Below are 26844 nucleotides of genomic sequence, written 5' to 3' on the forward strand. Positions count from 1 at the left end.
TTTATTGTTAGATTAATCCACATATATATATATATATATATATATATATATATATATATATATATATATATATATATATGAGAGTAACAGTGGATGCGGACGTTGGACAAGTATGCACCGTTGATCTGCGCACGCTGATTTTGCCCAAAACAAGCATTACAACTGAAGGGCCTCTAGTGGTAGAAATGACAGCACCTAAAGGCCACTTTTGTGCAAAATTTTTTTGCACTGCTGATTACGCATGCCATTAGTGGCACAACTGCGTCTAATAACATCAGATGAAATGAGCGTCCAATATTACACCCTTCCTATATGTGTATGTGAAAAATATATGATGGTTTTGTACTATGATACCTTATGGTGGTGCACACTCTTGTTTGTGTTTGTATGAATTTAGCGATAGATCTAATGATGGTTTATTTACTACATTAACATGTTTTATTGTGCCTAATACTTTATAGATCTTATTTTTTATAGTGAAAATAGATGACTCACAATTCACGAAAATAAGGATAGTTTAGAAATGACATCAAACATCATATTTCAATCAAGTTTAACATATAGAAATAACAAATAGAACATGTTAAACATGATCCAAAGGTTAGATTTTGCATTTGGAGCTTAAATCTATATAACTCAAGCATGTACCATTATATATTTATATATTGCTACAATCCATTCTATTTACAATCAACTTAGCAAATAACATTTTTTTGTCGAAAAAACATGATCCAAGGGTTGATTTCTACTAAATTTGGCATGTTGAACATGTCTATGAGGTTAGATTGAATAAAAAAAAACTCACATTGATTTCTACTAAATTTGGCATGTTGAACATGTCTATGAGGTTTGATTGAGTCAAAACAACTCACGTGACATTCCCACTTGACTGTAGGTATAATTGTTTGTAGAATATATATATATATATATATATATATATATATATATATATGATTCTCAAATTTAGTTCTTTTTTAATTGGCCCAAACTTTTTTAATGCTTTTAGTTAATGTTTTGAATTTTTAGCAAAACCTTTAATTTTCAACATGGTAGCTAAGACTCAGCCCAGTCAATGATAAACTCAGCGAGTGTTAGCTGATTCAGCCAAGTTTGGTCCTAACCGAGTTATGTAACTTTTTTTTACTTTTTTAGGTTCCAATCTGAGTCAACTCGGGCGAGTCACGAGTTGACTGGCCGAGTTTTCCAATTATGATGAGCATGAGGCCCTGCTCAAGCTTGGCTCATTTATTTAATTGGACAAGTTCCAACTGGTCATAGACGGCCCGGTATGGCTTGGCTTATTGTGCAGTCCAAATTCTACTCTCTATATATGGTAAGGTTATAACAGGATTGAGGTGGGTAGGTGGGTGGGGGAGGTGGTGGTGGTGGTGGTATCATCAGGACTTCTTTCATTCAACTTCATAAGAAGTTTAAGGAAGACCGAAAGGAAAAAGGGGGCGAACTTTGTAAACTGGTTCAAGCTTTATGACCATTGCCTGATGTGACAATCACCAAAGATAACATGTTATGTAACGAATTGGCTACAGTTTATAGTACCATTGTATAGTGAATCTCATAGGTAGAAGCATTATTTGATTAATTGACCACGTGGATGTGTTTAGCATGGTTCATTTATTAAAAAATGCACTTTGAATTGAGTGGTTTTGATATAAACATATAACTTTGTTAATAAAAAAATCTTGACAACATAGCAAATTTGGGAGTTCCGATCGGGTACTGGCACAAAATTTGTGCATTAAGCACCTGATTGCCCTCCATCATGCTTTGCCCTGTTCCCAAAATGGAGGGTGATCAGGTGCTTAAGGCACAAATATTTGTCCAATCATATTGCACCTAACCTTTTCATCAAATTTGGGCAGCCTAAATCTTATGGGAAATCCAATTGTTTTACATTTCTCATGTTTTTCCGCAAAGTATCGGTAAAATAAATAATTTAAATTTCAAAAAATATAGTCTTTGTGATGAAATGAAAAATGCATATATTTCATGAAAAATAATCATTAAAAATGTAAACATCATGATATTTTATAGTTGAATGGAAATGTTGGCGACTATTTTGGAAATCTCACAAGAAATTGTTTAAAATGTTAAACCAATTTCTGTTTTTTCATGTTTTTTTTTTTTCAAAAAAAGATAATATGTATCACTGGTTGTGGACTAATGTATTTTGTAGCCCTCAAAAGATTTGTTTTTACCATGATGTTTTTACTAAACAAGCCATATAGATAATATCCATTTTACCAATGAGTTACACCTGAGGGTATCCAATATTTTCCCGTGAGATTATTTATGCCCTTCATGCTCTTTTTGTGTGTGACTCCATTTATGCTCTCTCTCTCTCTCATAGACTTCTTATTAGGGAACATTATGTAGGGTAATGTTTGCTACCTTGTGGGTATGGAACCCCTAGTAAAAAAAATGCATTATTTTTTTTTCCAAGGTTTTTTTACATTAAACCATCTGGATGTGAAATACGTATTAAGTTTAATAAAAACTGGCGTTTGGATCATGTTTTTTTTTTTTTATGTACGTCAGATTTTACCAGGATTGAAAAATCAACACCACGCAATCTACCAAAATTTCAAACCTCAAAAGAACTTTTTTTTACAGATTTGGTCAAAACAGCCTCTCTCTCTCTCAAACCTGAAAAGAAACAATTTTTTTTACATTAAAACACTATATCCAAGGGCCTATTACCACTATTGGAACCATGTTAAACGCAGATTTGGTCAAAACAGTCTCTCTCTCTCTCTCTCTCTCTCTCTCTCTCTCTCTCTATATATATATATATATATATATATATATATATATATATATATATATATATAGGGTTCCTTACCCATACACGACGGTAGCTAATACCATCCTCACTATGTAAATTAGGGGCATCAACGGGCCTGGTTTACCTAGAACCGATACAAACCAAACCCTACAGGGTCCAGGTATGGTGATAAATAAGAAGACCTGATTAAGACCCAAGTTCAGATCCGAAGGTCCGATTAATACATGGACCTGGTTATAGTTTGTGAAATTTTATACTAGACACAGGCCCAACCCGAGCTCCAATTAAAACCCATAATTTTTCAATGTAAAAATGATAAAAAAAATATGGTTTACCAGGTATGGTCCGGGTTTGGTTCATGTAGTTCTTATTAGGTCCAGATATGGTTTTTCTTATAATGGACCTGATTAGACCCAGGTTTGGACCCGATACCATACCTGAAAATCTTATCCAAATCTGGTTTCATTTGGATCCGAATTAAACCGGTCCCGTTGACACCCCTAATGTAAATAGACTTTGTCTATTAAAAAGTGCTAGTACCAACAAAGCCATTCGCGGTTTCAATCACCATGGATCCGCACTGTTTGAAGGTGGTTTTTTTTTAATCCCATGATAATCACCTTTTGGAGATTTTACCACATACAAGAAGTTAAGATTACATGGTTACAAAGTCATAATCAATCAATCAATCCTTGCCACTACTTTGATGAGCAAACTGACGAATCAATCTTTAAAAGCTCATCAAGCATTGAACCAGGTTGGGAAGAAGGTGTCGACGAGGGAGGAGGAGGAGGGGTTGGCAATGAAGGCTGGTCTACGAGAGTGGGAGCGGGTGCAGTCAGAGACATAGTCAAAACAACTGGGGGTGAGGGTGACAAGGGCGCTACACCAACTGAAGGGGTAGGTGGGGGAGTATGGGAGATACCATAGGTTTAAGAAAGGGAAACTTCTCCTTGTAAAAAACAACCATACGCTCAATTTCATATCTAAACACAAATATCCTTTATGCTGAGCACTATATCCTAAGAAAAAATATTGAGCGCCACGAAAATTCATCTTATGAGCTTTAGCAAAACGAATCACCACCATGAGCAGCCATGTGCCCTCAGGACCTTTATAAAACTTGAAAATCCTACATTGAAGGGCCCATGGCTAGATTTGTCACCATGCTTAGCAAGAAATAGAATTAGAAGAACCTCTGGTATGCTGATTTTGAGACAGATTTTGTCCACCAGCATTAAACGACCAGTTATCATAACCACCACCTCGATTTCTAGAGAACCGACCCTTATTGATTTGCTTCTTCTAGTAAAAACAACCGCCAGATTTATTTCTGCGGCCCCTACCGAATTGCCTTTGGGTATATTGGACAGTAGGAGTCACAACTTCATGTTGTTCATTCACACTAAGTTCAGCTTCATGAGTCAATAAAAGTTTGAACAGTTCATCAAGAGTAACAAGATCTGAATGGGTATCAGTAGATGTCCTAATAGAACCATATTCTGCAACAGCAAGACCAACCAAGAACTGCATGATTAAGTCCTCATTTGAGGCTGGTTTGGAAGCAAGTACAAGTTGAGATTCAAGCACTTTTGCTTTTAGAAAATAGGACTATCGTTGCCTTTCTTAAGATAATGAAACTGACCTCTCTAACTGTTGAACATGAGCTCTAGATCAAGTAGCATAGTACTTCTTAAGAACCATCCATACCTCATAAGTAGTCAGGCCAATCACCTAACTATGAACCGTCTCACTGAGAGAGGAGACCAGCCAACTTAACAGAAGTTGATCTTGCTGATGTCATTGAATATAGGCATGGTTTAAAGCAGGTTTTTTTCAGGTTCAGCCGGTTTAAACCTCTTTTTTTGGCAAGGATTAGATTCGCCGATAAAACCAATGAGATCATAGCTCTTTAACAAGGGGATGAATTAAGATTCCCAGAACAGAAAATTATCATCCGATGATTTTGTAGTAAAAAAATATTGGAGATTTGTAGAAGCTGGTGAGGCACCTGATCCATTGGTAGTGTTATCATTCTTTGGAGGATCCATCTCCTTCATATCGTCTACAGCTCTGATATCATAAATGACTTGCATGAGAAGAAGAGAAACAGACACAAACTCTTAACGTGGTTCAGTTCCTTTCGAGAACCTACATCCACGGTGGGAAACCTCACACACTCAATGGAGAGGTGGCCTTGTTTTCATTGATTTTACAGGAGGTTTACAATCACCAGAAGATTCTTTCTTAGGACTCTTATCAATTGTAAAAGTCCTATCACAATTATGAATAGATTTAGAAAGGGAAACTAGATTTCTATCTTCATTAGCTTCATTACATGTCTTGTTTCCTTCAATGGACACCTTCACATGATTCTTGAGGTCTCACGTATCCTCCACACTTTCTTTAACAAGGTAGATGTGTTAAACTAGGAATGGAGCAACAGGAGCACTGTGAAGAGATGACTCATTGGAACAGAGAAAATATTTTATATGTTTTCTTCTTTTTTCTTTTCCTCATTAAGTGACCAACAGAATTCTTAGGGTACTCGTGCATAAATGTAAGGAAAAACATAGAATGTAAAAAAGAAATCTATGCAAGACAAAAACTTGCCCTTGCAACGAGACTCTCTCTCTCATGGCCCTTTGTGAACAAGTTCACCACAAACTTATATCCAGCACAAAATTATACACTTGATGCATTTTCAAGTTAATGGTAGTTTTGATGCATCGGTTGTCTATATCATGAGCATTTTGATAAAAAATTTAAATAAAAATGCACTAAACAATGTTGCATATTTCCATAATATTGTAATAAAATAACTAATTTCTTATAATGATGATAATACGTCAAAACCATAAGATCATTTTTTTAATTTTTTGAGGTTACAAATTTATGGATCGTGAATCTTTATATAAAAGGCAATGCAAGTTAACTCTCTCTCTCTCTCTCTCTCTCTCTCTCTCTATATATATATATATATATATATATATATATATATAAACACTAGAATATGACAACTAATGTGTGAACCATGATTTTTATGGATTTTTTGTTCTCTTCTCTTGAATCTAACCATAAGGATGTGATCTACATGTATGGTTTTATAAGAACCCATTATTGAATCATTCTATTTTGATGCATAAAGCAGATGTTTTAAGGCTTTAAAATCAGTGGCTCATAATCTTCATAAATATTCAAGTATTCAAAAATCATATTTTTTCATCAAAAATACACCATCCAATGGTTGATTCCTAGCAACTCACCGTGCCAAGCACATGCACATGGTTGAATTTGCAAAAAAGTATTGAAAATGCCCATATTTCTAGTTCTCATGTTCTAGTGACTCTCTCTCTCTCTCTCTCTCTCTCTCTATATATATATATATATATTATGTGCATCAAAACCGTAAGATCAATTTTAAATTTTTTTAGGTAACAAATTTATGGACTTATGAATCTTTATAAAAGCCATGTATCTCTCTCTCTCATATATATATATATATATATATATATAATATTTGCTACTAATGAAGATAAGGAACTAATGAGCTAGAAATCATAAGGTGAAGTTGTATCGACTCAATCTAAACACATAAATGTGTTCAACGTGGTTTGTTTGCAAGTATCAAGCCTTGGGTTGTGCTTTTCTAATGTAAAAATGTGATCTTTTGAGTGACAGAAATTTTGGCACATTTTGAGCCGTTGATTTTTGGACCCTTTAAAAACCTAATTACTTGTCATCATCACATGATTCAAATGCAATACTTTTTCCTATCATGTTTCTTTGTTGTGAACTGGTGTGTGTTCAATACGCAGCCAAAAAGCTCCAGGATGTGGGCACATTTATTAGCAGTTTACTGGGTGTCGTTTGTTACGTTTTACATACTATGGAAAGCATACAAACATGTCTCTGAGCTAAGAGCGGCACGATTAGAAGCGGATGAAACTAAGCCCGAACGATTTGCAGTACTGGTTAGAGATATGCCTTCTCTTCCTCCAGAACAAACACGTAAAGAGCAGGTCGATTCATATTTCAGGAGGCTCCATCCCGATTCTTTCTTTAGATCTATGGTGGTCACTGACAACAAAGAGGTACTACTTTTCTTCGCTCCTTCCTACATGGAATATGTATAAACTAGGATCTTGCTAAGAATCATAGTTGCCGTTGTTTTTGCCTTTTCGGATCAATCTGAACCTCTAGATGTGTTTATTATAGTTTACTCGGTAGAAAACAAAAACATGTATTAGATGAGGTATATTCAGGTTCAAATTTGTTGAAGAGATTTAAAATCAACAGCTCATGTCTCACAGTGACAGAATATTCAATCAAAACATGTATTTTTAGTAAATAAGCAATGACAAGTATTTATTACAGGCCAACAAAATATGGCAAGAGCTGGAAAGTTGCAAGAAGAAACTTGCTCATTCAGAAGCCGTGTTTGCAGAAAACCCGAAAACTAGGCCGCAGCACAGGACTGGATTTCTGGGACTCATTGGTGAGAAAGTTGACACGATCAAGTACTGCAACCAGAAAATCAAAGAATTAGCTCCAAAGTTAGAGGCCGAACAGAAGACCACCGTCAAGGACAAGCAGCTCGCTTCTGCTCTTGTGTTCTTTAACAGCTGGCGAGCCGCTGTATCTGCCTCCCAGACCATCCATGCACAGATGGTCGAAAAATGGACGGTGACGGCAGCTCCTCAGCCTCGTGAGTTGCTGTGGAAAAATCTATCCATCCCATATTTCATGAGGCAAATCAGGCAGTATGTGATCTATGGCATTGTATTCCTCGTCATCTTCTTCTACACGATACCGATGGGATTTGTCTCTGCATTCACCACTCTTTCGAATTTGAGGAAGTACTTGCCTTTCTTGAAGCCAATTGTCGACCAACCGACGATTAAGATGGTGCTGGACTTTATCCAATATAGTCGTTGGGAGTGTTGGGACCTCCCCAACTGCTATAATTATAGCTGTTGGGAGCATCCCAACTACTCTTTTGAGTCTTGTATAGCCTATATAAAGGGGGTTAAATCCCCTCTTGTATTAATCGTATTTCGAGTTGTTCCCAGTTCAAGGCACTGGAAGCAAATTTTTTTTTTTAAGAAGAAAGGAATATATCTGTTAATTAAAGATCAGAATATAATCAATCTTAAGGGGTAGATGGCGAGGTATCACCCAGTCTCAGTCCTCTAATTGTTCGAACAATAGAAAAGGTAGGCCTGTTAAGATGTATTGATATAAATTCACTTTTATATATATATATATATATATATATATATATATATATATATTTGACTGTTTCTCATTGTAATAGGTTTTGCCCATGTAGGGACATTTTAGTCTTTTTACATGTATGTAATAGGTACTGCCTATTAGGGGCAGTTTTGTCTTTGTGTATATTTTTTCATTTTATTTTTTATTCTGTCTTTTCCCTCTTGCATGAGGGTATATTGGACTTTATCCAATATAGTCGTTGGGAGTGTTGGGACCTCCCCAACTGCTATAATTATAGCTGTTGGGAGCATCCCAACTACTCTTTTGAGTCTTGTATAGCCTATATAAAGGGGGTTAAATCCCCTCTTGTATTAATGCTTTTTCTTAAGCATTTTCTCATAATAATGATCATATTATTTTTAAGTGTGTGTTCTTGTATTTGCTATTGTGAACTTTTATATTTGCTATTGATTAGCTTGCGTATTGTCCCTTTGTGGACTTGTGTTTGAGCACTCTCTTTTGACTCTTGTATGCCCTTGGTGGCTCTTTTTGTATTTCTCTTTCTTTCATTACATGGTATCAGAGCCATAGGCTCTTGGGATCGCGTGATACTTCTCCAAAGTTCGTGGTTGTGGCAAAGAAGGGATCTTCCTTGAAGCCATTTGTTCGTGATACTTCATTTCTCTCCTCCACACTTGTTCGTGATAGTTCATTTCTTCTCTCCAAAGATAGGCAAAAAAGAACTCATGACGGTGGTCACATTCAAGCTAAATGACTCAAATTACCTAATGTGGGCCGCTGCTATGGAGAACCATCTTAAAGGCAAAAAACTATAGGGGTACGTAAGTGTCACTACATGTGAGCCACATCTCATACTCACCAAAAAAGATGGAGATCAAATCAAAGCCCTTGATGATGAAGAAAGAGAAAAAATTCTTAAAAAACATCATATTAAGGTGGAAGATTAGGAAGTCGAGAACGCTCAAATCCTATCTTGGTTCCTAAATAGCATGAAATTTAAGATAGCCACCAACATTGTGAAGTTTAAAAAAGCTTGTGATGCATGGATCTTTCTAAAAAACATGTTCATGCAAAAAGACTTGGCACGACAATATTTCCTTCAAGAGAAGGTTCAAACTATAAAACAAGGAGATAAGAGTGTGAGAGATTACTATGAAACTCTCTCTCCTCTTTGAGATGAGTTGGCCTTGCTTGAGCCTAAATGGGAAGGCACGTGCATTGAAATGAGGCGAAAGTAATTGGAAAAGGAACAACTCTTTATGTTCTTATTCAGGTTGAGACCCAAGTTTGAGCAAATTAGGTCCTCAATTTTGCATAGGATTACTACTATCTCACTTAACGAGGCCCTTGTTGAGGTATACCAAGCTGAAACTTGACTTGGCATGAACAAAGGAAGTGAGGAAGTCCTTGTCGTGTCAAGACCCAACAACTATGTCAAAACATATAGACTTCATTTTGGGAGGAATAACAATGGTAGAGTGAGGAGAATAATATGCCATTTTGTAATGAACCAGGACATATCAAACCAGAATGTCTCAAGCTTAAGAAGAAGGTGGCAACTGTTAAAGAATCATCCAAAAATGGTGAAGAAGCAAACAAGAAAGGAGGAGACCTTAAGGATACCATCAACCAATTAACGGAAGCACTTCAACAATTCCTTAAGACATCTTCAACTTACTTTTAGTGTCACCGTCTCCACATCCTCTCCTCCCGATACGTTTTCGATACTTGATTTCGGTGCCTCCTCTAGAATCTCTCTTATCTGAATGCACTAAACCCTTTTATAGTTCATATTGTTTCTATCGCCGATGGAACTAATTTGAAAATCAAAAGCATTGGAACCTTTAAAAATATTTCCAACAGATTTCTTCATGTCATCTTTGTCTCCAACAGATTTCTTCATGGATACGCCGTTGAGTTTGTGAAATCAGGTCACTGATGTGAGAATGCAACCCCCGCATTTCTGTCAATCCATCATCGTTGCGCCTTTGTAGTTGAAATTCCCAGAGCTTCACTTTTTAAGTGTTCATGAGGAGAAAACTATATTCTCTATGCTCCTTCAATCATCCTTTCATCTTACTTTTGAGAAATCTGAACTTAACCATCAGTCTAAATCCCACCTATTTGCCTTCAGATGGCTGGTTCCACTAATGCAAGATTACGTCCCTTAAATCCCTCAATCCACAGACACAAACTTCAAAATGATACTTGTTCTGACCTTTGACCCAGTACTCCATTGCAGCATGATCCCTCCATGGTCCAGATGTCAGCATTTAAGGATTTTGTCCATTGAGTTTTAAAAGGCACCATGTGGAGCAACTACATAGGAAGGAGTGTTGGATTCTTCCCTATTGTGTGGATGTTTTTGCGGGTGTCAGAAATTGATGATCAAATAATGAAATGATCCAGTCATGATGTCCGAGTTTCTAGTTTGTTCTGTTGATATGTCGATGGTCCATCCAGAATAACTTATAAATGGGTTTAGTTCATCATTACTTTATTATTTGAAGAAGTGAATTTGTGGGTGCATGCCCACCAAAACTTGAAGGGAAGTTTACTAATTTGCACATGTAACTCGTCATCTGAAAAAACATTATTCTATGCTTATAATTCTTTAAGGGATGCAATCCAAAATGTTGCCTTGGTTTAGTAGAAACCTTGGTTAGTACATGTGATATTCATGTGTATATTCCAGGCCAAAACATTTTGGCATGGATTTCCTTCTGTGATTGTTCTGTTATTTATTATCCTTTATATTTTCTCGACAGTCTAACAACTCATTTCTTGATCTGTCTTAATAATCAGGTAGTTAGCTATCGAGGAGCAATCAGTAGTTTGCGAGATCAAGCAAGTTACAAGCCTAAGGTTCCTTCTGTGGCAGTTCATTATAAACTCTGCCAAACTTTCAATTTCCAAGAATTTCCTTCGCTGCCAATTGAGGTGAGCTATTTCTTGGTCACAAATAGCTTTTCACTTATGAATGCACTTCTCTAGGTTAATTTTACATTTATAGATATAGTAAAGAGTAATAAACCAAACCTAGTTTATGTATATGGATAGATGTGCTGGCAACCTATGCTTGGTTCCAAACCAAGCTCTGAATGAAAACTTGTTTAGGCATGCATTCATTAAAATAGGAAAGTATGGTTACACTAAAGTCGTGCCCAGATTCTTTCTTGCCATCTCTGCTTCTCTGCTATATACCACTGTTCTCTCTTTTGCTTCATGATTATACTATGTCACATGGGTGCGGGGGTGCGGCAAAAATATAGAAAATTATATATATATATATATAAAGTTTGACATAAATGACCCTGGGTGCGTTGACTGCACACAGGGTCAGGTTGACCGCATTGGGTGCGGGTGCGGCACCTAGTTGGAGAATCCCTGTGACATATAGGACAAAAAAATTTTCTTGGCAATTTTTTTAAGTCCGAAAATTGGACCAAAATGACCCTGGGTGTGTTGACCGCACCCGGTGCTCGTGTCGACGCGGGTGCGGCACCCTGCTAGCCCCCTGTGACATAGTGATGATATGATTGTTCAAGATCTCTAATGATAATTGTCAGACTGAATAATTTAAAAGCTGTCTCAACTTTTTATTTTGAAAGGAAAAGTTACTATATAAGGAATCCATTATGCTACCTTATGGAAATTTGTGAACTTGAAGGGGGCGTTTGTTGCATCCCCACCCAAGCGAAACCACTTTCTCTTGAGAGGGAAACCCAGGAGGGAAAGTGCTTTAGCATGAGAGGAAGCGTGAACTGGCTTTGATAGGAAAGATGTTTTTTTGCATTCATTATGTAGACCCTACGAAGATGTTTGTTTTACCCCTCTAGGGAAAGAGGCTTCCTTTCCTATGAAAAAGGGCCTCTTTCATAGCAAAGGGCATGAAAGAAACACCCCAAAGATAGTAAAAAGAAGAAAAAGATAGTACTTGTCAATTTTATGGTAAGTTTGTTTAATATGCTAACCAGGTGCATGGAAATAGTTAACAAACCTTACTGCAGCAATGACTACACCTCCTTTCTGTTTATTCTATTTTATTTTTTTGAAAATTCTTTTTCTGCCAGCAAAGGCTAACTTGTGTGTAGAATTATCAGCAAGTTGCCTTTTTTCTGCATTTCTATCCGAAGTTCTAAAGTTTTATGACCTTGCAGGTCAAGTACCACTTGCCAGAGGAGGAGATAGCTTTAGGGCCTAGCTGTTGGTTGTGGGACTACTTGAGAAGGAGTGGAGCTTCTGGATATTTGCTTCCACTTTCAAGCGAAGCAGATAGTTCTTCTGTAGCAGCTATTGTTGGATGTATGTGCCAGCTGATCATGAAAGGTACACTGAATATTTGCATTTAACATCCTCATGTTTATCTAGACCATTCACCATTGTTATCTTTATATCCAGACTTCGTCATGCATTATATAGCAAGGGGACACGTTCTCTTGGATTAGTGCATTGGCTTATGCAACACAACTTAAAACTTATTAAGGGGGTGGGTACTTTTGCAATGTGCTAGTAGAATCTAGTGAGACCAATTTTTACATTTAGAACAAATCCCTCACTAAATGTGAATATCCTAGAAACTGGCTAAGATAAAAAAAAATGAGATGTTCAATTCTTTGGTTGAATTGCTTTGAGGGCTTGTGTACCAACTTTGAAAGTGAATCCCAACCTAGGTTAAAACGGGAGTGGGAGATGGTTCCCCAAGTCAGAAAATGTGGTTATCATTCTATTTTCCTTTTTTTTATGACATTAATTCTTTCTTGTGTCAGTTTTAGCCACTTCTACAATGACACTCTATCCTACTGTTTTTCATAGTTAAAATTTTCGTTGGGAGCAATCCATAGTTACCTTTCTCAGCTGGCAAACATTTATTATCCATATCTCTTATAGCTCAATGACTGCATATGCATGCAGCAATTGCGGACGGAGATGAACAAGTTAAAGCTGATGCTATACGTGTCGGTCAATACCATAATGGCGAGCTCCCTCATGACAGTAAAGAGTTCAGTAGGCGCATTTTTTATACCGTCTACATGGGAACAGAAAACAGGTAAGATTAGCACTTTTTAGCAATACACTGAAAATAGTGATATCATGATTTTATGTCATCTTCTAAAATGTTTGGTAATGTGATCTGTGTTAGATCTGTATAAAAATATAGTTATATATATTCATGGGGAAATGAAAACCTCCCCAATGGAAAACCCTCCCAAACCTCCCCAATGGACGTTTTATTGGATTTTTGGTGTTTTTTTCAAAATTCTGGCCGTGCAAATGTGATCTATATGCTTGTTTTTATCGGAATCAGTTCTTGGAGCATTTGATTCTGATGCATGGATAGGTTTTTGTAAGTTTCAAAATCAATGGCGTACAATTTTCATAAACTTTTGAGGCTCCGAATACCATTTTTTCTATCTAAAATTCATGATCCAAGTGTTGATTTATAGTAAATCAATCATGCTGAACACATTTGTACGGTCAGAATTTTGAAAAAAAATACCAAAAATTTTCCATTGGGGAGGTTTTCATTCCCCTATATTCATGTGTGTGTGTATATATATAGGGACATTTTGGTATTTTCCCTTTTGTAATAGGGTCATCCTAGTAGGGGCTGTTTTGTAATTTTGTTTTTTGTTTTTTAGGACGACTATTAGACCCGCTTTACTATATGGTACGGAATGTTGGGCTGCCAAGAGACATCATATTCAAAAAATGAGTGTAGCTGAGATGCGGATGCTTAGATGGATGTGTGGAAATACAATAAAAGATAAGATTCAGAACGAGGAGATACGTAAGAAGGTAGGTATTGCACCCATTGAAAATAAGATGCGAGAGAATCGTTTACGGTGGTTTGGACATATTCGGCGAAGGCCTAATGATGCTCCAGTTAGAAGGTTGGAGAAATGGGAAAATATATTAGTTAAAAGAGGTCCGGGTAGGCCTAGGAAGACTTGGATGGAGATGATAGGAAAGGATATGAATGCTTTGAACCTCACCGAGGACATGGCATTGGATATAAATGATTGGAGGAAAAGGATTCATGTGGAAGACTCAAAATGAATTTCTTTTTTGGTTCATATCGCTGACCCCAATTGTTTTGGGATGAAGGCATAGTTGTTGTTGTTGTTTTTTGTTTTTTATATTTTGTAATACATATGATTGTTGGAACAGCCAAACTAGTCGTTGGGGGCTAGCCCAACGACTAGTTGGGCTGCCCCCTTTCTCTCTCTTTTGTGCTTATATATATAGGGGACTTCCCCTTGTAATCTTAATGCTTTTCTAAGCATTTGTTAAGTGAATAAATATATTTTTTTATATTGGTCTCTTGTTTGGCTCTTTGAAGCCTTTGTATGCACTTTTGTGCTTTTGTATTGGCTTTGCATTTGTGTTGTCCCTTAGTGGACTTGTATTTGTGCTTAAGCATATTGTATTTTGCATTTCTGCTTGTTTCAGTATAAGAGCTTCTTGGGTACTTTGACCTCGGAACATGGTGATCAATCATCCTCGTCATGGAGCATGAAGCAAAGAGTGAACTCTCCTTTAAGCTCAATAGAACTAACTATATGATGTGGACAGTTGTAATGGAGAACCACCTCAAAGAGGAAAAACTTTAGGAGTACGTGATGGGCACTACTCCCGAGCCTCTACTGAAGCTCACAAAACTTGAAGGAGGCATAGAAAAGGCTCTTGAAAGAGAAGATCGAACCAAAGCTATTTATGAACATCAAATGAAGATAGAAGATTGAGAAAACAACCATGCTAAAATCTTAGCATGGTTCATGAATAATGTGGATATTAAGACTTGTGCTAACATTGCCAAGTTTAGAAAGGCAAATGAGGCATGGTTCTTTATGAAGGGTATGTATACCCAAAACCCCAAAAGGACCAAGACAATATTTCTTGCAATTGAAGATTAGAAGTACTAAACAAAAGGTCATGAATGTTTAGGACTATTTTAGTGCCTTGTCCTAGGGGTGGGCATCGAGCCAGCCTGGCCTGACCTGGGCCCATTTAGAGCTTGGCCCACCGGGCTTTAAGTGTGGCCCAGAACAAAGATTGATCGATTCTTAATGGGCTCGGGTTTGAAGAGCAACCCATGGCCCGGCCCAATGGGCCAATGTGAAGCGGGTTGGGTCCAGCCCGACCCGACCCAAATCCATTTGTAAATAGTAATAATTAATAAGTTTTCAACTTTCCATGTATCCAATTAATTATCTTTCTAGTTTTCATAAAATTAATATAACTAATTAGGTAAATAGTAGTTACCAAGGTACTATGAAAATAGTTAATTTTTATATTATTAAAAAAATAATAAATAACTCAAGCCCATCATGCCTGCTCAGTTGCCCGTTGGCCGGCCCAGGCCCAGCCCACGCATATAGCAGGTCGAGTTTTGGTCCGGGCCTAAAATCTTGGCCTAAACCCGACCCATGGTCGGCCGGGTTGGCTTGGCCCATCAGGCGGCCCGACCCGTTGCCCACCCCTACTTTGTCCTCTCTATGGGATAAGTTGGCACTCCTTGAACCTAAATGGAAAGTCTCCATTGTTAAAATATAGTGTATATATTTTTATACATAACTGATATACGTATATTTATACAATATACATATATCAGGGGTATTTTGGTCATTTAATGACATATAATATAGTACAGTCCAATAGGGACTGTAGAGACTTTTTTGTTTTTTTATTTTCTGTTTTTTGTATGTCAGTCAATATGACTGTTGGACTGCCTCCTTTTCATTATACGTGAGGCTCTATACCACTCTATGTAATACAAGCTTTTCTAAGCTTATTGGCCGTTATATAAAAATTAGTTTTTTTACATTGTGCTTGTGTGGAAGTTGTGCCATTGTGTTATCATGGAATTTGTGTTTTTGTATATCTCTTTTATGAGATTGTTATCGGTCCATTAGAGATCATATTGTATTTGTGCACTTGTTTTGCCCTTTGTGGGCATTCTGATTGTGCACATCTTGTTTCATTACATGGTATCAGAGCTTATAGCTCTTGAAGTGTTGAAAATTATCTTGGGATTGCTCTCTTTGTGGTGGTGATCTTCAATCTTTAGTCTTCAAACGCAAACCTTCTTCATTATGGGAGAAAGAGATTTCGCCTCCATCACCTCCTACAAGCTTAACGAAAGCAACTATTTTATATGGGCTATCGTAATGAAAAATCAATCAAAGGTAAATAGCTTTGGGGGTTTGTTAGTAGAACTACTAATAAACCTCAACTTAAATTAACAAGAAGAAAAGGAGATCAAGTCAAAGCTCTATCCGAAGGACAAAAAGAGAAAGCTTTGCAAGAATACCAAAACAAGTTGGAGGATCGAGAAGCTAGCAATGCTCAAATACTTTCATGGTTCATGAATACCATGGAGTTCAAGATCACCACTAACATCATCAAATTTAAAAGGACATGTGATGCATGGATCTTCTTAAAGAGCACATTCATTCAAAAAGATATGGCTAGGTTATATTATCTTCAAGGCAATGTGCATAATACCAAACAAAGAGATAAAAGTGTAAGAGTCCTTTATGGTACATAATACCAAACATTCATTTGGGATGAACTAGTTATGTTAGAAGCAAAATGAGAAGATTTGGCTATTGAGATGAGAAAATTACAACTTGAAAGAGAAAACCTTTTCTCTTTTCTATATGGTCTCCGATCAGAATTTGAGCAAGTTAGGTCTTCCTTGTTTCATAGGACTTCGACTTCTTCTATAAGTGAGGCTCTTATTCAAATTTGTCAAGAAGAAACAAGACTTAGAATGCACAAGTCTAATGACGAGGTTCTTACCGTATCAAGACCCGGAAATTTTGTAAAAACTTATAAATCACCTCACTTTGAAAGAAAATTCAATGGAGGACATAATGGGGGAGGATACAAAGGAGGACACAAGGGTAAAATTACTTGTCATCATTATAACATGAACTCTTCTAACAGGGCACTGCACCCACAACCATGCAGGTGTGACACTTGGGCACGACTTCCTTTATGTCAGGTGAAGTCAACCACATTGAGGTCCATTTTTATCCAAAAGTAGGTTCAATTAAACCTAATCAAGTCTAGTTTTATATATATACATAAATGCACAAACATGCACATAGTTTTAACTTAAAACTGTTAAAAATTATATTTATATATATACCCTCCCCGCACCCTCGCACCCAAGTTTTTTTAAAGTGTTGCATCGCCTCACCTGTATCCGCACCCACACCTATGTGACATAGAAAATAACAAAAACAAAAAAAATACAAGAAAAGAAAAAGGATTGATGTGCCCCTAATCGGCACAACCTATTAAAAAAGACAAAAATATCCCTAGAGGGTATTACCTATTACATCATTAGAAATATATATGTACAATATGAAACTATATATATATATATATACAACTTAATACTCCCCCTCAAACTTACGATGTGATATACCGAAAGTTTGAAAATACAAAAGGAATCAATAGGAAGGATCCAAGTCTTCAATGATAATCTTCACCAAATGCCTGCATCGACTATCTTCATCTTCATGATGCATCAAAAATGAAATTTCTTTCTCAACCCATATCATCTTTAAGAAGCTGCAGAGAGAACAAAACAAAGGTTCCAACTACACAAAAGAAGATATCTTAACCAAATAGTTATAAAGTTTCAAAACAAGTATATATTTTGAACAAGAATAATACTCAAGTAGAATTTTCAAACAAAGCAGCAATAATTTTAAGATTTTAGAAACATTAGACAATCATTAAGAAAGATAAAAACAAAACAACAATAATTTTAAGATTTTAGAAACATTAGACAATCATTAAGAATGATGAGAGGAGCATACCTCAAAGATAAATTTTTATGAAATCAAATTTTAGACAATCATATATCAAAAATCAGCATATTTTTCAAGAAAACATAAATATTAATCATAAGAGAATTTGATCACTAAAAGACATAAATTATCAAGAAGAGATAAACAATCATGCATAAATAATATCTCAAAGTTTTAGAAAAGCACTTCAAATGAAATAACAAATCATCAACTATACTAAGCAAACACGACAACATGCATATAAAATATAACAATTCAAAAGATCCTTCAAGAAATGAGGAGTTAATTAAATTCATGCATACAACAATGTGAACAAGATAATCAATATTAAACACACACATATATATAACATGCAATTAAAGCATATTTATTGAACATAATAATGAATGAGAACAATCTCATAAATCACAACCCATTAGGATTCATTTACACAACCTATAATGGGTTTAAGCACAAAGGACCAAACAACAATCTTAATATATATATATATATATATAGAGAGAGAGAGAGAGAGATTATCGATGAAATGCACATAAGATGCATGATTTATCAATAAATATTTTTTCATACAATGAATTAAGCGATCTGCTTTTATTGAAACATAACTAACTCTTTAAGAGATAATATCTAGATAGTAACTACAAGTTGAGCAAGTTCATCTAATTTGATTTACAATAGTTATAGATGACATACTGATACTGATGGTCATATGGCTGCATGTCTTAATTGCATACTACTGTGCATATGGCTGCACGTCTTACCTTTTTGTGAGTGATAATTTTCCAATAAGAGGTCATTTCAAATGTATCGCTTCTTTTTTTTCAAGGTTACCATGGATGTAACAGATGGAAATCTCTTTCTCTCTCCATGTGCTGTGTCTCTGCTTTCCAAATGGCTAGCTTCCTAATTAAGGTGGATCATGAAATTTTTTTCTCATGATCTCCAGTGTTTATCTTGTGATTTGGATGAGACAAGAGCCCTCTGAGACTTAGTTGTTTCATCTATGCAGTTCTGAGGCTACTAGGCTGCGAGCAAAGGTCCTCTCTGATGAAATTGGCTCATATCATATTGATATGAAGATTGACATGGTTATATCCGCATTGATCTCCTTGTTTCACACACTTTCTGGGAGGAGGCCCTGTTATAAGGTACTAATCTGAATATTTTATATTTTTGAGTTCTTTTTTCTTTTTAGTTTTTGGGGTGTCCTCTTTACATGAAAAGTTCATTCTGTCTTACCTTTATGGGCTTATGGTGAGCGCTTGTTGATGAGTGCTGTAATTTGTTGACTGAGTCTATCATTTGACAGGAGATTCCAATTTCCTTTTTATTTTCTTCTCTTTATTAAAAATGATACTGATGTGAGCTAGAATAAGCTAAAAAAGGGATGTTTGTTAAAAAGATGGTTCTTGAAGTCTCTCTTTGAAACAGTTCAGAAACTTGGCAAAATGGTATATGTCCATTTATATGACATGGTTGCCTTGGATACCTTGCCTATACGTGTACTCCCTACTTTCTTCAACATCATCCAGACGAATAAATTTCAACTTCAACCTGTGCTAAAGACTGCCTTTTGTCAGCGATTTTTTGACCCAAGTCAAGTTTTGGTACCATTTGAATCCAATTTTAGTAATGCCATGTTTCAATGAACTAAGGACATGCCTAAAGGACCTGAACTTGCAAAACTATGGTCCTGTTCACAACAGCTTCTCTAGAACTAGAACACCCTGTGTTTTCCTTACTGTACGCATCCAGTCACCAGTATCAATGTGTTGGTTACATCTTAATGAGGCAGTTTCTCAAGATATTTAGGATTTCCTTATAAATCTTGGGAAATGCTCAGGAAGTTTTTTCCATTTAAAAATGATAATAATAAACAATCCAGTGTAAGAAAAATAACTTAATTTTTAGAAAAGTTTTCAAAATATCATTTTTAGGTGTATAAAAGTTTGAAAAACAACTTGTGAAAACACCATGATAAACCGTGTTAATATCATGAAGCAATATATTTAAATTGGTGGTATTTTGAAAAGATCATGATAAATTGTTTTTCTATTATATAAGACCATGGTGTTTTGAACATATCGATGACATCTGTGTCTATGGGGTTGTCATAATTGAACACGGAGAAGCCAACAGAGAGGATATTTGGACCATAAACTAACTCATGTCTTCTGTTTTTTTTTTTAAAGAAAGAAAATTGTATATTAATAAGATGGAAGAATTACACCGTTACCAAAAATGATGAGGTATCACTCTCTTGTCTTAAGAAAGTAAGGAAGTAGGACAACCAAATACAAGAACAGCGACAGCTATGAAGCTAGAACCAAAGACTGCTTACAAAACTATTCTATTCTTCCCTGTCCAATTCAAGTCCATACCCGGCCTTAAACCAGTGGTAAGCTGGAGCTCTTTCTTGACTACATGGATTTTAGTGGTTGCTAGAGTATTTCATGGGTCAATCAACCCCTTATCAGGCCATAACATTCTTTACTTCTTTCATGTCCATGTCTGTTTTCCTTTTCTGCATGTGTGCACATTAATGTGTTTCATTTAATGTGTTGTTTCTAGTCTAGTTGGGTCACAGCATTAACATAAGCCTTCTTTAAAGGTTGATGGTGGCTCAAACACGGAGAACCTGGCACTGCAAAATATTCAAGCTCGAGTAAGAATGGTCGTATCTTTTATGCTAGCGTCTCTCATGCCTTGGGTTCATAACAAATCTGGCTTTTATCTTGTGCTTGGGAGTTCAAATGTTGATGAAGCATTGCGAGGGTACCTAACCAAGGTGTGAATTTCTACTACCATTTGTTATACATCCCTAATATGCATTTGATGGGGCAGTTGTATTTTTCTTTATTAAGTCTCCATCGTTCTTTTTCCTTTATTGAGTCTCCATTGTTCCTGTCATTGAGTTTTTTGTGTGATATTTTTCATTTCCTGGTGCAGTATGATTGTAGCTCGGCTGATATTAATCCAATTGGGAGTATTAATAAAGTGGATCTCCGTGCATTCCTTCGCTGGGCTTCTGTTAATCTTGGATATACATCTTTGGCAGAAGTCGAAGCAGCTCCTCCAACTGCAGAGTTGGAACCTATCCGTTCCAATTATTCCCAGGTCTTTCTCTTGACTGGTTATAAGATATTGTTACTATTACTATTTCCCCATGGCATTTCAGTTAAGTACGAAAGGGTAATGCATTATTCGGAAAGCGTATAAAACTTCTGACATGATTAATTATTTGTGGTTTCATATTTCATGAACTGGGGGAGGGGACCTTTTCCTCAAGCCATTCCTTATTAATGTTTTTGTTATCATGTTTGAAGTGTCATACAAGTGTTAAGGGAAGCGTTGTGAGTGGACATTATTGTTAAATGACTGAAGTTTTTCTTAATTATGCTTGTGCTTATAATTTTGAATTTTACTCAAACATACTTTTGAAGATCTCAGTCAGCGAGGAAAAAAGACTTGTTATTTTGATTGTGTTTTGTGTTTGTATTGAGCTATCCTCTTCTGTGTATCAAATCATGTATACACCTACAGTACACCTTCTGACAGCTGCATAATACACACCTACCCATTTCCTTTTTGATGAATAATGCTGTGGGGTTACCCCAAAATTTCCGTTCATTGGAAAGGTATTTACACAGTATCCATGAGGAAAGAGTCACTAGCAGCCTGATGATCAGGTGGCTTATTTTTCCAATACATAAAATTCCCCACCACAATATCTACAGAGAATAAATAAAAAATCAACAAATCTGGTCCCTTAACAAAGACAGAAACATCCAAAATTTTGGATAGGCATGACAAAATACTAGATGAATTATTCCATTTGCCCTTCCAACTGTCTTTAAAACGCCATCAATTTCCTAATTGGAAATAATCTGCAACTTAGTAGATTGGATTTGATTTGGAACGTAAGAAAAAACTTTATTTCAGTCAAAATGAAATTGAACATAAACCCTTGAATAGAACCTACTGCTGTGTCTGAACTGCAAAAGCAAATCTTTTACCAGAAGACATCGCCCAACCAGCTAACTGCAAACGAGTACAATCGTACGGTGGAGCAATGTATTGATCAATAACTGGTTGTCCATTTAACCAGATTTTAACCGGAGTTAGTTCAATGGCCACTTGATTTTCAATATAATTTCCTTATAGGAAAACCAAATTTTCCTCAATGCTATCAATCTCCCAACCTGTGTCATCATGCACGACTTTATTCCAAATAAATCATAATATCCAAATTACAGTATTGAAGACAGCTTTGCAAGATTCCCAGTCATCCAGCTAGCTTGGAATTTCTTGGAAAACCACCACTTGATTTGGCAACCAATATTTGAGTTGAGAACCCGCTTGACTCCAAACTTGTTAACAGCATCCTTCCATGGATTATAACAGCCACATTACACTTAAAAGCAGATGATCATGATTTTCTTCCGAGCTTGTACACAAGTAGCATCCATTTGCCGTAAATATACCTCTTCTCTGAAGTCTATCAAGAATTGGAAGCCTATTAGCAACTGCTATATAAAGATATAAACAAACCAAGATTCATGAGGTATCTGATCCTTAATCCAAATGAAACGTCTCCACTGTTCTTTAGAATACGATGCCTAATAAAATTCTAGCATGCCAATGTTGAAAAAAGTGTTTTGGAATCTGTATCAGAAAGGAAGACATGCATATCGTACTATATCATATTGTATCATAAGATATAGGAAAAAACACATTTAAAAAATTACAAAAAAACAGAAAAACACTAAAAAATCAGGAAAAATAGAAAAAAATGCAATAGGAAAAAAAATTAAGCATTAAGATCAATTAAACATAGATGTGCATTAAGCCATTAACATCAAGTAAATTTCATTACATAAACATAAATGTTATGAAAGTTCATTACATAAACTTGTATAATAAAATTATAAAATACATCAGTCATTTTCATCGAATATTCATCGAATACCGGTGGATGATTGTTTCAAATATTTGGGATCTATCATTCAAAAGTATGGAGAAATTGATGGAGATGTAAATCATAGGATAAAGGTTGGGTGGATGAAATGAAAAAGTGCAACTGGAGTGTTGTGCGATCGTAGAATGCCATTGCGGTTGAAGGGAAAGTTTTATAGGACGACTATTAGGCCCGCTTTACTATATGGTAGGGAATGTTGGGCTGCCAAAAGACATCATATTCAAAAAATGAGTGTAGCTGAGATGCGTATGCTTAGATGGATGTGTGGAAATACAATAAAAGATAAGATTCAGAACGAGGAGATGCGTAAGAAGGTAGGCGTTGCACCCATTGAAAATAAGATGAGAGAGAATCGTTTACGGTGGCTTGGACATATTCGGCGAAGGCCTAATGATGCTCCAATTAGAAGGATGGTGAAATGGAAAAATATATTAGTTAAAAGAGGTCAGGGTAGGCCTAAGAAGACTTGGATGGAGATGATAAGAAAGGATATGAATGCTTTGAACCTCACCGAGAACATGGCATTGGATAGAAATGATCGGAGGAGAAGGATTCATGTGGAAGACCCAGAATGATTTTCTTTGTTGGTTCATATCGCTGACCCCAATTGTTTTGGGATGAAGGCATAGTTGTTGTTGTTGTTGTTTGTTGTATTCAGTGTTCTCCATCAGGGATGACATCTTTGTAATGAAATAGAAAGAGAGGTGCACACACAAATCCACTATGGGATGGTGCACATAAGCCACTAAGGGCTAGAACAAACACTCAAGAACTCACAAGCCACTAATGGGCATAACACAAAGACATAAAACATATAATTTTATTATATTAACAAATGCTCAAGAGAAGCATTCCCACAAAGGGTTCAAGATGTCCTTTTAGGCTAAAGAGGGACTAAAGGGGGGCCATTATAGCTGTTGGGGAGCCCCAACAGGTATATGGCCTAAAGACCATAATGCCCTTACATAAAAAAGGAAAGACAAAAAAGGAAAAATAAAAGAAATAAAAAATATCAAATCTGCCCCTAATGGGCAGGACCTATTACACATGCAGAATTGCAAAAGAAACCCTAGTGGGTATTACTTATTACAAGAGAAGAAACACACACACACACATATATATATATATATATGTACTATATATATGTGAACAATAACATATACACATATTTAACAATCTTGTGATAACTGGGCAACATCTTGTGGTGGCTGTGCATCAAGTCATGCCCATTCCCTTCTATTTACTTCCAAACTAGTAAGAATCTCAGCCCGTACATTACTTAGAATGTTAGGTGAGTGATACATTCACATAAAGTAAGTTTGAATGCCTACAATGTGCAGCTTAAAATGATACAAGCCCCAGTGATGCCATCTCAAAGTAAAAATGTGAGAGAAAAGGATGAAGATGCAGTATGGTGGGCCTCACTATTCATTAGTTTCCACTGATGAAAAACTCATATATTTCATTTTTTACTATGTTAACAATGAAAGATATGAAGTAAAATTTATTAAAATTCCTTAAGATCTGTAATTACAATAATGTGCATAAGAAAAAAAGATATGTCTCTAGTGATTGCTTTCTCATGTTCGTCCTCAAAGAGCTGGAAGTAAATCTTCATCAGACAAAACTCAATTGCAGATGAAGGTGACAGTCTAACTGCATTAATGCCCTCAAATGGAGGGCTTACAAAAGAGAAAGTAGCAACTGAAGAGCCAGATAGCCTGAGGAAAGTGCAAGCTCTCACACATTCCTGCACTACTTATGGTACCTATAAGATGCATACATCAGATTTCTGTTTTAGCAACTATTTAGTTGTTTGTCTGATTTTTTCACACATGCCTGAGGAATTTATTTTCAATCAAATGTGCCCATGCTTGTGTTCAATATTGTATGCCCTTTATGTGATCAAACCTGGACTGAACATAAACTTGAGTGATGCCTTGACTCAGACAGGCGATTAATCTAACTGCATGGACACATTGACCTATCTGGTTCATTTGTTGACCTGTGCAAGCCGCAGATCAGTTACTTGCAAATGAATTTCAAAAGCATGGGTTTGCAAGCTATCAATATGCCTCATATTGGCCCCACTGGTATCAAACTTTATCTATATTGCCCTGTGAACATCCAATGATATTGTTTTGTGGTAGAGGGAAACACTTTTTGTATGCAGGATAGTTTTTATTTTATCATCTGTTTGTTCAAATGGTTTTCAACTAGAATGACATTTGTATTGTTGCAGATCAAGGATCAGCTGATCCCATAATTAGTAGATGGATTTACATTAAACTTGTCAATGCAGATCGCAACAAATACAAAGACATGATAACATGATAGTTGATGGAAATGAAATAATTTGCTTTTTCTATTTAAAAAACTAATTCGACAATAAGTAAGATTGAATAAAAAATGTGAGTTCATGGTCTAACGTTCTGTCTTTGTGGCACAGTTAGATGAAGTGGATATGGGCATGACATATGAGGAGTTATCATTCTATGGACGGCTTAGAAAGATTTTCCGATGTGGCCCTGTCTCAATGTTTCAGGTTACTCTCATAAACTCAGGTTATCACAGTTTATTATCTAGGTTGTGCAACAACCCTTCTTATGATGACATAGTTAAATAATATTATTTTTACTTATTATACTCAGATTGTTTGAGAGATGAAATTATCTTATTGTTTTTTCTTATTATGTGTGCACATGTAAGCACACACATGCATTTATGACATGGAATCGATCAACTGTAGCAAACATCAAGGGATCAAGTACTCCTGTGGACTAACTTGGTGTGGTATCCATTGCAGTGGATCTGTACCTGATGGAAAGGTGTTCATAGCATTATAATTTGGTTAATGTCTGTTATTTATAGCTTTATTTTTTATGTTTTAGAACCTTGTTCACACGTGGCATGGTAGGCTTACTCCTTCTGAGGTTGCGGCAAAGGTCAAGCACTTCTTTAAGTACTACTCAATGAATCGGCATAAGATGACTGTCCTAACGCCATCATATCATGCTGAGGTATTTTCATGATGTAGATCTTGACTGACTAATTATTCAATTGTCTATGCTTGCATTCTATGAAGTATATTCAGCTTAGATATAAGAGACTTGACTTATTTTTAAAATGTGGAAACTAATATCTTTTGGAATAGAAATTCTTATTCTTTTTTTTCCTTCAACCCTCCAATGTCTTTAACTCCATATGGTTTCATTTTGTTTATTTCATTCGACTTAAATTTTTTCAGGTTGTGCTCAAACATTTGCCTATTTTTTCTATTCTTGAATTTTTAAGTAAGGCTTTCACTAATCATGGAAAATTAAGAAAGACAACATTGTTTCCTGCAGAGTTATTCACCAGAAGACAATAGATTTGATCTTCGCCAGTTTTTATACAATACAAGGTGGCCTTATCAGTTCCGCAAGATTGATGAACTTGTACAGAAAGGTGCAGCTGGCAGCATCCCTGTGGTAAAACCTAAGGAGCCAACAGACTTGGAAGTTTCCATGGTCCATGCAACTGGAATGGGGGTTGCAGCAGCTGACGCTGGAAACCCGAGGACTGGCTTGTAATTTTAATAGTTTGGTAGGTATTTTGATATCTCTGCTTTTATGGGGGTAATAAGATGTAATTCATGCAACATGTTGTTGACCCTTATCTTTCTAATTCATATCATGGTAGTTGCATTTGGTCTTTCTCTGTTTCTTTCTCAAAAGATTTTGGTGTCTGAATATTTTCCCACGCATAGATTATTCTTTTCTTCTCTCTCTCTCTCTCTCTCTCAGCCTTCTCTTTGGACTTTGGTTGGAGCTGATATGACAACCTTATGCCAAGGATAGTGGTGGCTAAGGCACTTGTTTGGCTGGTATATTTAAAGATAGATGGATGCAAGTTAATCTTAGCAAATACAGCATCAGATGGTTGAAGGGCATCTTGATAGAAATGAGATTGTGAACATGCGCTTGAGTTCTAAGATTATCCTAGATTTTAGGTCTCTA

At 36.1% G+C, this 26844-nt stretch overlaps 1 protein-coding gene across 1 annotated transcript; it reads left to right on the forward strand.

Annotated features, from left to right (window-relative positions):
- Nucleotides 1–6636: 6636 nt before the first annotated feature.
- Nucleotides 6637–26543, forward strand: LOC149831295 (glutamine-dependent NAD(+) synthetase-like). Its single transcript, XM_090012987.1, has 12 exons — nucleotides 6637–6897; nucleotides 7181–7711; nucleotides 8604–8717; nucleotides 10847–10981; nucleotides 12202–12370; nucleotides 12956–13091; nucleotides 18878–19016; nucleotides 20480–20656; nucleotides 20818–20985; nucleotides 25296–25391; nucleotides 25738–25866; nucleotides 26194–26543. Exons 1-12 carry the CDS (start codon nucleotides 6637–6639, stop codon nucleotides 26416–26418), a joined length of 2280 nt encoding a protein of 759 aa, XP_089869113.1. The 3' UTR covers nucleotides 26419–26543.
- The last annotated feature ends 301 nt before the right edge of the window (nucleotides 26544–26844 follow it).

The sequence above is a fragment of the Nuphar pumila genome, chromosome 7 (assembly GCF_984573655.1).
Source record: "Nuphar pumila chromosome 7, dmNupPumi1.hap1.1, whole genome shotgun sequence".
NCBI classification, from domain to species: domain Eukaryota; kingdom Viridiplantae; phylum Streptophyta; class Magnoliopsida; order Nymphaeales; family Nymphaeaceae; genus Nuphar; species Nuphar pumila.

What these genes read in the sequence shown, in the direction of transcription:
- LOC149831295 (XM_090012987.1), top strand. Translation starts at nt 6,637, where the DNA reads ATGTGGGCACATTTATTAGCAGTTTACTGGGTGTCGTTTGTTACGTTT. An exon ending in TACATGGGAACAGAAAACAG is followed by an intron (nt 13,092 to 18,877) that starts GTAAGATTAGCA and finishes TCATCTATGCAG; the next exon opens with TTCTGAGGCTACTAGGCTGC. An exon ending in GGAGGAGGCCCTGTTATAAG is followed by an intron (nt 19,017 to 20,479) that starts GTACTAATCTGA and finishes CCTTCTTTAAAG; the next exon opens with GTTGATGGTGGCTCAAACAC.